The following is an 18247-nucleotide window of genomic DNA, read 5'->3' on the forward strand; positions in this document are numbered from 1 at the left end:
TTAGGTGTCTGTTATCTGTTTTTCATGAGTCATTTTTTAAAAAACTTTTTCCAGATGGAAATTACTCTTTTAAAGATCTTGCACTATAGTCATAATTTGGACAAATAGTACTTGAGTTCTCTTTCTATGTATACACCTTTGCACACACACACACTTTTTTTTTTTTAACTTTTGTAGCATGAATCAGAGAATATTATTCTATACTGAGGGAAGGATTCCTTTTGTCTTCTGTCAAACATACTGATCTGATTTGGTATTATCCTCTTATGTGTGACTTTTATTAAGTAATTCTGGTGTTTCTGTTGTCATATAGGATAAATTAAGTTAAAAACAGACTTGATCCAAGAACTGGGGTGCGTTACATAGATCAGCTTTCAGAATCACTTCACTTAGAATAGAACACTTAGTCTACTGATTTGAAATGGAGATAAGTACTTAAACAGTTTTAGTGTTTTCAAGTTTCATAAATGTTACAATTCTCTTCTGGTAATTTATCCCTTAATAATAGAATCAGAGGTAAAAATGATTGTTATTAGAATTAAGAAACATTCTGACTAAAAATAGACAAATTTACATACTTGTATGGAATGAAAACACTATTTTGGTTAGTAGGTTGGTGTTTTCTTGATTTTAAAATTCATGATGGAGTCAAACAAAATTACTGTGAAAATACTTGTATCATAACACTGAGTAAAGTTTTTTGTTTTCCTTTATTTTTAAAAAGTTGATAAAAGTGCATTGTATACATTGTTCATCCTAGAATTGTGTTTGTCAAACATTTATAGTTTTCCCCATCCCTCCCCAAAGGGTTTTTAATTGGTGATTCAGAATATTTGTCGTCTACTAAATTAAAAACTGCAGATTTGTAAACTTGGCACTCCAAGAAAGAAATAGGTGCCATAAAATGGTTAAGTATTGGCATGTGTACACCTGCTGTCAGGAAATAAACTTCCCGTATGTTACATTTTGGCAGACATGCATCTTAAAAATGTATTGAATGAAACTGCACCGCACTCTTTATCTTTTTTCAACAGTACATCCTATTTGTGCCTTTAAGTAATTACTTTTGCTTCGATTATCTTTACAGATATATTCGAAGTCAGATATACATGAAATTAAATGGTGGTGCTGTTTAAAAGTGCAGTAATTGGTCTAATTGAATAACTCATTGAAATAGCAGTTTGGTTCTTAACACCAATGAGGAAACAAAACTTGTCTGTTTTGAAACATTTAATAACTAAAAACTTGAGCCTGAGACACATTAGTTTTTCACATTTTATCACGTCATGTCAAAATAATTTTCCCCGATATATGTATTAATAAAAGAAATTTAAAAGAATATCTCAGTTATTTTTAAAAAGTAAATACTTTCATGAGAACTGCATTGATGAAACATCTGAACTTTATAATGTGTTTGTGGAATAACTCAACTAAATCTTATTGCATTTAGAACCCTAAAATAGTCAGGTCAAAAAATTTATCCTTTGCACAATTACAAAGTTTTCTTAAAATTGATAGTGATGTTTTATTTACATTTAATTATATATTAAAATGAAAAGCTATATCTAAAATGAAGGATCTTTTGACTGTCATTTCTTAAATTAAAATTTATGTGGAAAATGTATGCAGATACATTTTATTGGCCCCTAACAGAGGACTTGAACCGTTGATTTATGCATGCTTATTATTGCATGTTAATACACAGAATCCCCTTATACAGTTTTTTAAATAGATCTTTTGGGACACCTTTTTTGTTATATAATGTTATAGTTTTAAGACTTAACTTCTTCAGAAATTAAAAAAATACTTTTTGAATTTCTTTATGTGATGAGTTTTAACTAAAACTTGTCCTACGGATGTAATCAGTTCTAACTATACATGCTTTTAGCAATATTTACAAATTGCACATTTGAAAAAAAAAATTGTCTTTTCTAATGTAGTTTACGGTGGCGATACCTGCCTGCCTTTTCTTTTGCTGCGTTGGCACAGGCATTGTGCTTATTTTGTTGTAAATGGTTCCAGTATTTTATCAGTTCACTAGGCTGGAACTGATGAGAGGTAATTAGGTGGCTGTATTTACAGCTTGAATAAGAGACTCGCCAGTGATTGAACACAAACTCATTGGGAGGGGGCACAGGATCAATTCTCAACTTGGCAAGACAGATCCCTACATACACATCTTCCAAGTGCAAACGGCGGATACCTAAAGAAACTTTAAAAATCTTTTCTGCCAGATCTCCAGAAAAAACATAACCAGTTCCAGAACAGAAGACAGGATAACGCTCACTTGGGTAGAGGTCTGGTGGCATGTACCACTTACTATCTTTGTTTCGGTTGGGTGCATATCCCCGCATTAGGTAACCAGTGAAATAGTTATGTCTAGGAGGCAGATCTGGCTTCAGTAACTTATTGATTAAATATTCAGTGTTGACAAACATGTCACTGTCAGTTTTCATAACATATGGAATATGTGGACAGTATGTTGCAACCCAATTCATGCCCATTAGTGTTTTAATGGTCAAATTATAGTACGTATCTAAGTATTCCTGTTGAATTATATCATGATACTGTCTGCTTTCTTCCAGTATTGCACGTTGAAGGTAGCCATTTAGCTTAATACTTAAGCCCAACAAAAATATTCGTGTGATTTGAATACCAGGTGCTAGACTTTCATTGCCCCAAGTTTGGCGAATAGCTCTTCTAGCTTCTATTTGTCCAGGCTCTGCAGCTATTAGTAGTATTAAAAAAGGACTTTTCTCTTGGCATTTTTCAGGCTCATTAATAATATATTTGAAATGGTAAGAATTTGGATGTCCAGTACCTTTTTCATTGTAAATACTTCCATTGGCACTAAGTGTATTCTCCAGGCCTGTAACTCCTTGTGGTGACAGGTCTGTGTTATTAGAGTTAGTTGCTGTTTGAGGCCTCAGAGTTTGAGGGACCGTTTCTTTCCAAATGTTCCGAAGGGAGCTGTGGTTTGTCTCACTTTTTGTTGACCGAAATCCTCGAAAAGTGTATGTCACAGGGTTTTCTTTGAATCCAGCTCTGCCTGGCAGCCAGTCATGATGATTGAAAAACAAAAACATAGCAAAAAGAAACACGAGAGAAAGTACTCCAATGAGATGAGTGCGGAACAGAGACCTCTTGGCATTCCAGGTCATCTTTACAAAGCAGCAGTGTCTTCTCCTCCACTGAAGCATGTTGTAAATGTCCGGTAGTGGTATATGAGAGATTGGTGACCAAAAATGTTTTCTTCTCCTTAATACTATTCTTTGGCAATCATTTTCTAATTCAGTCACATTGTCTCTCTTGTAGTCATTCTACAAAAATGAAGCACAAAAGTTTACAGAACTGCCTGAAAGGGACTTTGGATACTAATATGATCAGGGCAAATAGGAATGTCTTAAGCTGTGAAAATATAATCCAGGAATGAAGCTTATAATTTATTTCCCCTTGGCAACATAACATCACTGAGAACAAGATTAATTTATTTAAAAATATACCTTTTTAGCACGGTGAGCATTTTAAAGAGATGAGGTGATTTATTCATTTCATTGTCTTGGTACACTGGTCATTTGTACTTTTGACCCAAGTTAAAGATTTAAAAGTTGCATGTATTTGAGAAAAACGTTACTAGATTTCTGAGAAAGATTGTGTAAAAAGGCCTTAAGAGCAGATGGAAAATTTATTGGCATTAATTAAAATTGATTTGACATACTATTGGTGGTATGGTGCGCAGTCAGAGGCCTTTTTTGTAAAATGGTCATGTATCAGTTGTGGGACAGACGGTGCAAGGTTGATTATGGCAGAGTTCTGTTAGTCACAGTACACTGCTTGGCATGTTTCCATTGGCCCCTACTGTGTTGAGAGAGTCAATGAGAAGATGCACCTGTCAAAATTAATTTTCAGTGTCCAATAACTTCAGTGTAGGATTTTTAGACAGTAATAAATGATTAACACTTTCAAAATTTTTAACTTTTCATTGTACATATGAAGTATACATGATATAATTGTTCTTAGACTTAAGATTAGTTTTAAAATATAGCGTGTAATTTTCTTTGATTATCTATGGCTTTGGCAGAACACTGTTACGTATCTTGGTTGAGTCTCCATGTTAGAATTAAAAGAGTTACTTTGAAACCAACTGTTTAAAATTCTGAATTTCACAGTATAGTTTTAAATATCCTTGAGTTGTGCTTTATTCTAAATTTACATGCAGACAATTTGTTAAACTTTTATAACTTGTCATTAGCACAGTTAGAGCCCTGTATTTTATAAAGGTATGAGATGGCAATATGTGAGGTTCATGATGCCGTATGTTAAAAACTGGTTATGGTATCTTGCAACAAGGTTTTCAGTGCATAGCACAGATTTGTTGACGTTTGTTATTAGTGTTTTTGTTGTTGTTTTCAGTTTTTTGGGACCAATATGTCAAGGGAGTAGAGGTGGGCGAAGAGCTATGGTTTGAATTCCATTAAAACAGGAAAAAACTTTTTGGCAAGAAAGAGTGATGAATATGTAATTTTAATTTTTCCAACTTTTTATTATGAAAATTACTTCTTTAAGCAAAATAAATTAATTAAAAAGTTTTAATATAGGAGCATTTATTTGAAATTACAGTGTATACATGAATGTATGTATTTAGCCTGTGATATTGAGAGAGTCATGGTTAACATTAAATTTGTTTAACCTTGGCATAAATTTAATTACTTCTAGGAAATAGAAGTTACATGGAAATCTCCATATAATTGAATAGTTACAAAGTAAAATTCACATACATAGTGTTAAGTACTTTGAAAATACTGATTGAAAGTGTTAGACATAAATGAATGAAAGTACTATTATAGTAGCCGCCACTAGGAGGAGCAAGTAGGTGGGAATTTGAACAGATATCTGAGGTCCAACCGTATAGGCACCAGCGTTTGAAATTTCTAGTTTCTGAGCTTACAGAGTACTTTTAGAAGTTATTATTTCTAAAATGTAAAAAAATTAAGCATTTTGAAAGATGTGAACAATTTTTTTAAGTTTGGAATTTTAAAAGCACATCATCTAGTGTGCTATTTGTTGGAATTTATTTACATGAATTTAAACTCAACATTACTATAATGAAAACCAAGGCTATTCACTGTACCAACAAAACATAGTTCTGCTGTGAGCTAAGCTGAGAATAATACAGCTGAGCATTCTGATTTAGAAACTCCGTGTTTTCCTTCTTGTACTTGTAAGTAGCTGGCCATTCTTTTTAGACTAGGGAACTATTTTTAAGCTTTTATTTCCAAATGACATATTTGGTAAATAGTAATGACTCTCCCCTCCACTTCATAAAGACACCAGTAGATATAAAGGTTGTGTATGTAAATTTAAAAGAAACAAAAGTTGCTTTTAAAATTTATTTGATTTATTCTAAGTGTTACAAAGATAAATTAACTATATCTGTTTTCTTCTGATATAATAACACTTGGAATCTGATTGAAGTCCAGTCATTTAGATTTTTTTTTTAAAGTGTAAATTTGATGGTGTAAGGAGGAGTAAACAATAAGGTCAGGTGTTTCAATGGATGTTTGAGTTAAAGGACTGAGTAAATGAATGATGGAAAATAATCATAATTTGTTGCTTTTATAAGAACAATATACCCAAAGTCATGTCTCCAAAGTATTTTAGTATTACAGAAAGCAGCAAATTATTGCATATTGTAATCTAGCATAAATACATAGTTTTGTATCCTAATATGATTTTGTAACAGTGTGTGATAGAGCTGCATCTTAATTTAGACTTCATGGTATTTGTATGTTTTAGATATTAAGCTACTGAGATGTTAAATCCATATGTAACTATAAATCTCCCATTGATAAATGAAGTGCATGTGTCTAGGCTTTAAAAAATTCCTTATTAAAAGTTTCTCAGGTCTTACAAATTTTTTTGTTAAAAAGAATATAAAATTAAAATAACCATGCCTTCTTTTTATTAAGTGATAAAATTATTCTCCAGTTATTGCCTGTTGTATTTTAATTCTTAAAAAGAGAGAGCAAGACAAGAAAGTTCAATAGTATGCAGAATAGTTTTGCACTTTTACATTTTTAGAAAATAAATAGCTTTGGTTTTTCTCTTCTTTTTTGATATCTTTACGTTATTAATTTGTATTTATAACTTGTGGATGAAGTTCGTGGGGAGAATGTTACTGTAAAATGTTGTTCAGTACACACACAGTTTTTATCATTTGACTTTTAAAAGTGTTGATATCTTTAGTCTGTTGGTGATGGTTTAATAGAAAAACTTACACTTTCGTTTTGAGATGTATAGCTTATAAAGCTGCTTAATTGGTGACTTTAATATTGAGAGATAAAGGTGGCAAGAGGGACTTGAAATTTTTACAACCATATTTTTTAGTACTATTTATTATTAGTCTTTATTAGAATAAAAATTTATGATTGAGAGTGATGTTGAGATGTAATAGAGTCTGGTAAACTTGTTTAATCGTCACTTTGGAATGCAGGACTTACATATTTTTAAAATGTTTGCCTTTTGTGATTATTAGATAATTACTGAGTTGTGGTTTGAAATTGAGGAAAAATCAGGATCTTTGATAGATTTGTAAAATTTTAGAAATATCTTTGTGTTTTTGAGCCCTGAGTTGCTATTCTATGATTGTTGCTAAAATAGTTTGATTTATCTGTGCCCTGCACACACATATAGTGGTAGTAGTTCATTACTGCATATTAATATAGCCTGGAAGCATAGTAGCTACATTTATATGTAATTTTTTGATCTTGTATTGCCGTTTGTGGATATTTTTGTATCAAAGTATTTTCATATTATGTTTTTGAATTTCACTTTTAAAATGATAATCAGAGACAACGTTAAATTTGATCGTTTGGAATCAGTCTTTTACGTAAAATATAAGCTATTTAAAATAGTTAATTTTTAAATCAACTATTGATGTCCCTTTGTTTAAAGTTCTATTCATGGACACTATAATAACACGAGGCTCTATTGTGGGGTTATGCATAAACTTACACTACCTTATGTGATCTTGTGTTAATGCTTTCCTTTTAGTATCTTCTTATAGCTTGGTAATAAAATTTGTTGATACTTTCTTTGGTTGGGTTCATTATCTTCATTTAGGGAGATGTTGGAGGGAAGATTTTGTTACTAAAAACTATTATATATTAAGGTTTTGTTTTAAAAGGACTCTGAAAAAAAACTCTTAAGGTTTTCCTTGCTACTATTTAATGTAATTTCACTGCATTGTCTCTTTTGATAGCCATTTTTAAGAGAGCATTTAATTCACTAGATAAGGATTCAGTATGACCCAATTTGATAGAATATTGCTGTGTTTTTTTGTAAAGGGCTACAGATTTTTTTTTTTAAGTTTAATTTCTTAAGGAATCCTTTAAACACATCTTCTTTTTATTTGCCTTTTCCCTCTGATGTCTATAACCCAGAATTACTCCAAGCTACATATTTAGCTGCATAAAGCAGTGACAGCTTGTCTTCTAAACAATGACAAATTTTAAAATCAGATATTAAGAAACCCTTTCATAGTTTCAAGGGCAGTGAACTATATGAACTTGCTTATCAGATATTATTGCCTCCAGGGCTATAAAAAGGTAACACATTTAAATGACTATCATACACAAGATATTGACATACCTTCCTTGGTCAGGCCATTTATGTGAAGAGGATTATGCCCACTGAAAATACTTTTGGCACGCCATCACTTCAGCAAAAAAGATGCTATCGAACATGCGCACATCCCCCAACAGTCTGCCTCCTGCGATTGCTTTTCACAGTATCCAAAGTGTCCATCTGTCTGCTTGTCTTCGAGTTACCCTCCTTGTTCATATGGGTCCTAGTCTTCTGAAATTTTCCCTTTCTTTCGTTTTCTCTCTCTTTCGTTAAACAAAAGAGCTGTAGTTGTCCGTTCTGCTTGTAGCACTGTTGACTCTTCCCGACAGTTGATGCATTGAAGCTTTTTACATCTGCTATTTTCCTGGCTGGACAATGCAGTGCTGTGTTCTCGCCTCAGTATCCATATTTCTAGTAATAACACTGAGCTGCAATGTAAAGCAGCCAGAGCTAAAATGTAGTGCTTCAGTTGTATTGGAAAAGCATAAGATTTACCTCTCTTCTTTCGTTGTTGCCTGGCAGCTGCGGGAAGGATTTCGAGCAGTTTTAATGGGGTTTTAGTCTATAATATGAAATTCACGGTTCCTCAGCTGCTGCACAGGCAGGCAGCAGTTTAAATGTGGGCTTGACAGATGCTCTCTCTGACAGAACAGAATTTAACGTCACTGCTTGGCTGAATCCCACGTGATTGTTTGCATTCATTTTGACTAAAAACCTAAGGTAGGGAGAAGCTTAGAGATTTTGCTTTTATGTGATAAATTATATATATTCAATGCAAGTGTAGTGATGAGTGAATAATTTCAAAATGATGATTATAAAATGAATGGTTATGATTTTATTTTTTCCAGCTTATTTCCTTTTAACTTTATTCTTAAATACAGGCTTTCTAAATGTTTTCTCTGTTAGAGGTTAGTTTTAATGTTTCTTACATGCTTTTGTAGGGTGTAGGCAGTATAAGCTTTTGTGTGTAAGTTGGTGTAATTTAACCCTTTCAGTGCATTCTCTTGAATTTTTTTTTCCTGCTTTCAAATTGCTCTTGATTTTACTAATGTCTAGTTAAGACCTTTGGTTTCTATTGAAGCCATATATCTTTGTAACTTAGATCTCCTCCCCCCTTTCCCCACCCCCCAGTTTTCTGGGGTTTATATAAATAAGCTGTCATGGATTACTAATGCATGATGTGATACAGCCCACTTCTTTTTTGCTCTTATGTGGCTTTTGGTGTTCTTGATGGCAGAAAACTTTACTTTAAATCACTTTTTAATGTTGGCATTTACTTTTTATTTATTTTTCTTTCCGTTTAAAATTACATGTATCGTAGAATTCAGTAAAATGATATAATAGATATAGCACACTTGTATAGGATCTGGGGGGTAATGAGATTTTACTAATTATGTTTACTTACTCTGATGTTTCAGTAAGATTTAATAACTTGCCATGAAGCAGATTTTATTAGCACTACATACTCACTGAGATTTTTCTTATATGGTTAGTTTCTGGGGCTGGCACCTTGCTGCTTTTCTTACTGCAGAGCAGTATGGAAGGTTTTTTTAAAATTTTTTTTGTTGTAAATAGCCTTTATTACCAGTTTTTCCTCTGAGACTCTAGGGACAGTAATTCAGTCCTACAAAGTTACAGTTTTGGAGCTTAAGCTAAAGATTAACAGTTACATGCATATTCTTCATCTCATCTGTCTCCCCCATTAATATCTGCTATTTCAAATGAATATGAGTTTATATTTTCTCTGATACTCAAAAAATTTTTGTGCACATATTTTTGAGCTTTGCTGATGAAATGTGCTTTGTAGTTTAAAGAACCCCACTGTATTAGAAATGTTAGAAGGATCATTAAAGAAAAAAATAAAAAGAATTTTATAAATGGGAAACCTAAAGCCTAGACTGATCTTTGACTTTTCCTAGTTTGAACAAGAGGACTAAAACCCAACTTCCTTGTAGTCTATATCCACCCATACTACAGTTCTCACTCACTACCTTTTTGTTTCTAAAATTAGTTGACTAGTTAATAGAGTAATGCTTAAGAACTTACTTAAAATAACTTATTTTCCAGAAGTACAGATGCATTTTTGTAGATCAGTATTTATTTATCAGTGATTCCTTACATAGGATTTGACTGTGAAGCTAGCCACAATGACCATTTTATGAAGTATTTACTCAAAATCAGATTGTGTGCTAAGCTTACTTGAGCTGTTATGCAAATGGCTCTTTTCTAATAGTTTTATTATTGTAATACCCACTTAAAAGATGAGGAACCAGTGTCTGGAATTGTAAAATAATTAGTCCAAATGTCAGATAAATACTGGTAAGAATAGAGGCCAAGCTGGGAATTGAAGCAAGATTATCTAAATTCTTATCCTCTGTTTTTTTTTTTTTTTTTTTTTTTTTTTAAATTTATCTAGTACTATCATTCTCTGTTCTTAAACTTTGTATTACATGGCACTATTAGAGAAATTGTGGGAGGTTTTTTTTTTTTTTTTCCCTCGAACACTGGCACAGCATACCCAGGAATCATTAACAGAATAGTAAATGAATGTTTATATTTTCACTTTTTCAACAGGTACGTATTGATTAACTACTGTGTACCAACATGTGCATTTAGGCATAGCTTATTATGTATAGGGGATACAAAGTTGATTTAGAGACATTCCCTACCCGTTTCTCCAGGGAAGGACTAAATAATTATTATTTTTTGCCAGTTCTTTTGATTGGATTTTTTTTATGTCTCCCTGGATTATTATAGATTTTGATTATTAAGAGAGTTTTATGGGTAACCTACTCATTAGTGGGTCCCTCCAGTATTGGGTTGAGTCCCTGAATTTCCAGTGGGTTTCCCCCCGCCACTGAACTTTGCTTGTTATGGGGCAAGTATTTAAACAGGAAGAAACTTCCAAATACTACTAACAAAAGGTGCCTATGTACTTAACTGGAATTTACTTCATACTTTAAAGTATACCCGAAACCCCTTCCCTCCCTCCCTCCCTTCCTTCCTTTTTTTTTTTTTCCCCCGGAGGTTTGCTCTATTGCCCAGGCTGAGGTACAGTGGCATGATCTTGTCTCACTGCAACCTCTGACTCCCAGGTTCAGGAGATTCTCGTGCCTCAGCCTCCCGAGTACCTGGAATTACAGGCGTGTGCTGCCACACCGGGCTAATTTTTGTATTTTTAATAGAGGCAAGGTTTTACTGTGTTGCCCAGGCCGGTCCGAAACTCCTGACCTCAGGTGATCCGCCTGCCTTGGCCTCCCAACATGCTAGGATTACAGACGTGAGCCACAGTGCCCGGCCAACCTGTTTGCTAAGTTTAAGTTAGTTAAGAACTTTATGTAAAAGTTCAGGAAAACAGGGCAGATGTGAGATAAAGTTCCTTTAGTAACTTTTTCTGGCAACCTGCATGTTTCCAGTCAAGAGAAACTGTAAAAATCTTATGACAGGAGAGCTTGTAGAAGTTCTTCCTTTAGTCTAGTTTCTTTTAACATCTGAATTCTATGGTTAAACTAACTCAGTAAATGTGACAAGGTTTCTTTGTCAGACTCAGCAAACTGGCAGCTATTCTGTTAAGTTTTATAGTTATAAATGGCTTGTAATTGTCATTTGCATAAGCCTGTTTTTAATCTTACAACACATCCGTGATGGAAAAAATAGGTGGCCATTACTATGTGCATCATGGCCAGAGCTGTCCGGACTGGTTTTAGCATTTTTCTGGGCATGTCTAGTATAGACTTCAAGGAGTCAAAATTTAAAGACAGGAATTGTAATGCCTTCTAAGTCTCAGTTTTTACTGGGTGTAGAAATAATTATTTTTGTATTCAGGTAGTTAATGGTTTTGAATGATTATTACATGTTGAATCAGATGTAAATCTGCTGTTCAAGTGGCTACTAAATAGTAACTCATGGAGTTATATCATCTATTTATCTATGTATGTACATTCAACGAATATGTCCTTGGTAAAAAGATTAAAAGAGAAAGGGTAGGGGGAGGGCCCTTCAACCAGGATGGATGATTTTCATTTAATGGGAATGAGCAAATATCCTTGAGTAACATTAGAAGGGAGACATGAATCTGGTCTTCCTATATTGGTCTCCATTCCTGTTTGTGCTTTATTATAAGTGGTTGGTCCCTGAATTCAAGTAATTAATTTCAGCTAGAGCTTACCAGAAGTACCAGCTATTTTTTTCCATACTGGACAAAAATCTTAATGTTTTAGATCTGGTATAATTTCCACCATACCACTCTGAAAACTATCACTTGACACAATTATTTAGAGACCAATTTTAGTTTTATTGAGATGACTAGACAATTTTGTGTAATGTTTGCTTGGAGTTTATTTCTCTTGACTGTTTTTATTTATAATCAGATGCAGTCTTTTTCATTACATAAAGGATTTGGACAAATGACTTGTTTTTTGGTTATTTAATATTAGTGTAGATAGTTTACCCTTTTTGAAGAGAAGTAAAATGTTTATTAAAAGCTTGTAATTTTCTTCTAAAGTCAGTGGATGATTTATGAACCAGCTTTACTTTCCTTGAACTCACAAAGCAAGAATTAGCCTGATTGCAAATAAGCAATCTCAGAATGACCACAAGTGTCAGTGTTTGCCTGCCTTATTTTTCTCCTTCAGTTTTCTTGTGCAGCAGATACGTGTGTTGTTTAAGAATTTCTTTTGACTTGAAAACAAAGCTAAATTTAAGTGTCTCTTTCAGAACTAATTATAGACACCTTATCTGTTTTAATTCATGCAAACTATTAACAATGAGCATTTACAATCAGCAGTGATTTGGCAAATACTTTATTATGCTTGTGTATTCCTTGGTTTTTCTGAGGCACAGCTATTTCAGTCAGGAATAATACTCTTAGAGCTGTGGTTCTCAAGGGGGCAGTGGTAGGGGTAGTATTGCTTTCTAGAAGGTGTTCTAGAAGTTTTTGAGGATGTTTCTAGTTAACAGAATGATTTTTAAGGGCATTTTAGGTCCAGGGTAGGTAGTAGTCCAGTAGTGTGTGGGACAGTCTGTAAACAACAAAGACTAGCTCTGCATTCTGCAGGACTTCTGAGTGTTTCATTGGATATCTGTGTAGGTGAAACACTTTTTTATAATTAAGTAAATTTGAAACATTGTTGGAACATAAAGTATATTTTGTTCAGTTTTAACATGCACTGAATTATCTAGAAATGTAACTACAGTATACAATGAGGGAAGCTTGTACTTTGCTTTGTTCTAAACTTGGCCAATGGTTCACCGTTTCAAAAAATCAAATTATGTTTATGGCATTGAGTCACCAGTATACCAGTCTATGAGCATTTGTAATTGTTACATTCACTATGACTTTATGTCTAGGTATTAGCATCTGGTTAGTATGTCTTCTGCTAAAATCATGTCTGATACTTACATACTGAAATGCATATTTTTATCATAAATCTTTCTCTGTCTCTCTCTCTCTCTTTTTTTTTTTTTTTTGAGACTGTCTCGCTCTGTTGCCCAGGCTGGAGTGCAGTGGCATAATCTCGGCTCACTGCAACTTCCACCTTGGGGATTCAAGTGATTCTCCTGCATTAGCCACCTGAGTAGCTGAGATTACAGGCGTGTGCCATCACACCTGGCTAATTTTTGTATTTTTAGTAGAGTCACGGTTTTGTCATGTTGCAGGCTGGTCTCAAACTCATGATCTCAAGTGATCTGCCCACCTCGGCCTCCCAAAGTGCTGGGATTATAGGCCTGAGCCACCGAACCTGGCCTCTATCATAAATCATTTTAAAAATTTTATTTGTATTAGTGTATTAATTTTTAAAATAGATATGTAGATTGGTTATATTACCTGTGCATTTCATTTCAGGTAGTTAGAGGGGTCATTGTAAAGTATTTCTTATATAAATACTTGTTCCATGTAAATTAAATATAAAGGGGATGTGTTGAATTTGATAGAACTGTGACATCCACTGGGTCAGCATCTTTGAATAAATTATTTCAGGCAGCTTACTCTCCACTCTCTGCAAACCCAGCATATTCTTGGTATTTAAAATTATTAACACTTAATTTATTTAAAGTATAACAAACAATTTGTAAATTCAAGTGTATGTAAAATATTGAAACTTAAAATTCTACTAAAACTTTGCAAAGAAGCATAGTTACCCAAATATAAATTATTAGTATCAGAAAATATCTATTTTAATGGCTGTAGTAGATACGAATAGAAAGCAAGTGTTGGGAGCCAAGCATGGTAGCTCATGCCTGTAATTCCAGCACTTTGGGAGGCCGAGGTGGGCGGATCACCTAAGATTGGGAGTTCAAGACCAGTCTGGCTGACGTGGCAAAACCCCATCTCTACTAAAAATACAAAAATTAGCCAGACGTGGTGGTACATGCCTGTAATCCCAGCTACCTGGAGGCTGAGGCAGGAGAACCACTTGGACTTGGGAGGCAGAAATTGCAGTGAGCCGAGATCGCACCACTGCACTCCAGCCTGGGCGACAGAGTGAGACTGTGTCTCATAAAAGACAAACAAGAAAGCAAGTGTTGGAAGTAAGTAAATAGAATTTTTTCCTAAAGGGTTTTTTTGAAGAAAGAAGGGAGCATTGAACATACTTGATTCATGTAGCCACTTTCAGTATGATTGGTTATGGCCTGATTAGAAATAGGGACATCAGTGTAAAGGAACTTTGCAAAGTGCTGGAGTCTGACCCACAGAACGAGGCTGCACGATGGATGAATAACATACTCAGACACTGATATTCAGTGAAAGAGCAGGGGGCCACTCACAGAAAGAGTTGTGGCAGCCGTGTGCCAATTAGCTGGCCTTGCCGGCATTTATTCAGCACAGATTTAATGACAAAGGCATTGAGTCAACATCCCTGTGGGTAGTTAATCTGGTCGCCCTCCCCTGGGGAGAGCAGTCCTATGAATGATCAAAGACCAGTCTTAGGACCACATGTGTAAACAAGCTCTCTAGATAAACTCCCTTACATTCCTTTGTACCTACTCTAAGTTATTAACTCAAGGTAAGAGGATTAGGCTGCTTTCAGCTGTAACCCTATCTAGAAGCTTTTGCAAAACCTTCCGGCCTTCCAAGAAGGTTTGCATTTTTCCTATAATTTTAAAATTTCTCCCATCACCCCAACCAAACCCCTATAGCAAAGCAGACAAGAGACATGCAAAGGTTATAGGATTACAGACCAAGAGATAATGTTTGACTTTTAGGGTTTGATTCTGTGCCCTGCCCCCAACTTCTTAGGCTGTATAAGGGTTTTGCTAACCTTTGGCAAATACATTAGGCATTTTTTATATGCAAGCTATGGGGGGATGTGAGATGCGTCATTAGGTTCCTCTCTTTGAAGAAATTGATAGCCTTGATGGATACATAGATCATTATAAAGACAGCAAAATAATTATAAATAAGTGTTATTTAAATTTTGTCTTTCATGTATAAACCCTTAGGAAATTCATATAGTTTCACTCATTTTCACTGTTTTGATACTTTTGTGTTTCCAGTTGAACTTGTATTATATTGTTGTTATTTTACTTTCTCATGCATTTCCTATATTTTCAACCATTTTAAATAAGATGTGGTCACATAGAAAATAGAATTGCTGAGTTTCAGTGAGCCAGAAAAGAAAAATGTTGTATTTCTGTTTATATTCTCCGTTTATCCTTAATTATTTGCTAATGAACATATTGTGTATTTATTTTTCACTAATTTTCTCTCACTTTTGAGTTTTATACACCATTTTCTAACTTTTCACAGAATTTATTACTGTCTCCAGAATTTATAATGTTCCAGAATATTTCAGTTAACTGTCTTACTTGTAGTGTGTGTGTGTAGTGTGTGTGTGTGTGTGTGTGTGTGTGTGTGTTGTGGGGCGGTGATAGGTTTCAGGTAGTTAAGTGTACATACAGATTTGTTTCAGTGTAGCTTCCTCAGTCAGTTTATTGAATCATATTAAATGTTTTCTTTTAAAGCTTGTAGTATTGTCACTTCTCTTTCTACCTGTATGCCGGTAACTATAATTCTTTGATGCCCAAAACAACTAAACTAATAACTGATTACAAACATATACCCTGTGATAGAAGGAACTAGGCAGGAGAATATGTTTTAATTTACATGGAACAAAAGAAGAGCAAAATTATGTGGTATACCATTCTTCTACCTTTGAAGAAACCTATTTTGGATTATGTCTTCAAACTTCAGTCAGTTAATTGCACATTCAAGGTTGTACTACAGTGGCATTGTTTCTAGTGAAAAGGTATTATTTACATTAGAAAAATGAAATTTCAGAGCAAAATTGGACCTTTGAGGTCATCCAAAAATTTATTTTTCTCACTTTATAGGTGAAGTAACTAAGACCCTGAGAGGCAGTGATTTTCGCAAAGTTCCTCACTTTGTAGCAAGTCAAAGCTGGAACCTAGATCTTAAGACTTACAAATCAATTTTTTTCACGCTGATTAACACTTCTAGTTACATTGGTATATTCTTTTAGTTCATGGATCCATATGTTACACAAATGATGATGTGTACTATCTACTTATCCACATTTCTCTGCCTCTATAAAAATAATTCTGCCAGTTTTAAATGAACGTAGTGGTTTTATTAAACCTCAGAGAGACATATGACAGAATCATTCATCTGTGCCCTAAGATATGAGATCATTATAGACTTTGATATTAAAGGAGAGCAGTAGACATGATTTGGATTTTTGCTAATTGCAGTTCTGTGATAAAACATTTCAACCACATTCACATGGATGTCATTTTTTAATCAGTAGATAAGTAAATGAAAAAAGTTTTTCTGATATGCAAGAGTACCCCTTTTAAAGATTTTGTGATCTGTATCTCTCTTTTCTCTCTTGATTCCAGTTTGAATTGCTGTATTTGTCTGGGTTCTCCAGAGAAACAGAGCCAATAGAATCTGTTTCTATATCTGTTTATAATTTGTGAAATAAATCTCTTTATATGTGTATATACATACACACATATTTAGATTTAGTATATTAGTTATTAGTATTTATTTTACTGATGGTTGAACACACATACGCACACATCTAGTGTGTGTAAAGAGATTGTTACAGTGAATCGAGTCACACAGGTGTGGAGCCTAAGAAGTCAGGATCTGTGTCAGCCAGCTGAGAGTGCATTCTCTTCTAACTCTGCCCTTTTGTAATATTCAGACCATCGTTGAATTTGGTGAGGCCCACTCACATTAGGAAGGGAAATCTGCTTTACTCAGTCTACCTATTCAAATGTTAATCTCGTCCAGAAACACCCTCACAAACCCACACAGAATTTTTTTTTTTTTTTTTTTGGTCCATCCTGTTTCACTTAACCTATTGTTTTCAAGGTTCATTCATGTTGTAGCATGTATTAGAAATCCATTCCTTTTTAAGGCTAAATGACATCCCATTGTGTATATATATAATTTATCTGTTCATGTGTTGATGTTGTCATTTGAGTTGTTCCTACTTTTTGCCTATTGTGAATAATGCTGCTATGAACTTGAGTGTAAAAATATGTTTAAGTCCGTGATTTCAAATTTTTTTGGATATATATACTCAAGCAGAATTGTTGGATCATATGTTAATTCTATGTTTAATTTTTTGGAGTACCATCATACACTTTTCACAATAGCTGTGCCATTTTATATTCCTGCCAGTCATATGTAAGAATTCCAATTTCTCCATATTCTCATTTATACTTGTTATTTTCTTATTTTCTTACTGGATTTTGATAATAACCATTCAAATGTATTTGAAGTGATGTCTTATGGTATTTGATTTGCTTTTCCCTAATGATTAGCGATGTCTGGTGTATTTTCATGCACTTATTAGCCGTCTGTATCTCTGGAGAAATACCTATTCAAGTCTTTGCCCATATTTAAATTGGCTGGTTTGTGTTTTGTCGTTGTTGAGTTGTAGGAGTTCTTTATATAGTCTGGATATTAATTTCTTATATGCGTGACTTGCAAATATTCCCTTTCCGTAGGTTGCCTTTTCACTGTGCTGATATCCTTTGCACAAAAGTTTTAAATTTTGATGGAGTCCAGTTTATTTCTTTTTCTGTTGCCTGTACTTTTGGTTCATATCCATGACATCAGTGCTAAATTCCATTTCATGAAGTTTTTCCTGTTTTCTTCTAAGAGTTTTATAGTTTTCACTCTTAAGTTTAGTCTTCTAATCCTTTTTGAGTTAAGTTTGTACATGGTTTAAAGTAATGGTCCAACTTCGTCTTTTTGTGTATGGCTATCCAGTTTCCCCAGCACCATTTGTTGAAAAGGCCGTCCTTTCCTTATTGAATGGTCTGGACACTCTTGTCAAAAATTAGTTGACCATATATGTGTGAGGTTATTTCTGGGTGTTCTGTTCCATTAATCTGTATGTCTCTCTTTATGCCTTTTCTGTTTAATGTTGCTTTGCAGTAAGTTTTGAAATCTGGAAGTTTGAGTCCTCCAACTTTGATCTTTTTCATGATGAGTTTGGCTAAGTATTTGAGCTCCCGTGAGATTCCATGTGACTTTTAGGATGAGTTTTTCTATTTTTGCAAAAATGTTGAGTTTTGGTAGGGATTGCGTTGTGCTTCTGATAGTGTAGATATCTTAATATTCTTCTAGTCCATGAACACAAAT

The 18247-nt window shown here is 34.0% G+C and overlaps 2 protein-coding genes across 2 annotated transcripts in view; one reads left to right on the top strand and one right to left on the bottom strand.

Moving 5' to 3' along the window:
- The window catches only part of CDC73 (cell division cycle 73), a 140347-nt gene that overhangs the window by 59940 nt on the left and 62160 nt on the right, over positions 1-18247 (top strand).
- B3GALT2 (beta-1,3-galactosyltransferase 2) lies at positions 651-8241 on the bottom strand. The gene is given in 2 exon segments (NM_001261572.1): positions 651-3320; positions 7651-8241. A coding segment is annotated over 1 exon segment (1269 nt). The 5' UTR covers positions 3201-3320; positions 7651-8241; the 3' UTR covers positions 651-1931.

This window comes from Macaca mulatta, chromosome 1 (genome assembly GCF_049350105.2).
Source record: "Macaca mulatta isolate MMU2019108-1 chromosome 1, T2T-MMU8v2.0, whole genome shotgun sequence".
In the NCBI taxonomy this organism is placed as follows: Eukaryota; Metazoa; Chordata; class Mammalia; order Primates; family Cercopithecidae; genus Macaca; species Macaca mulatta.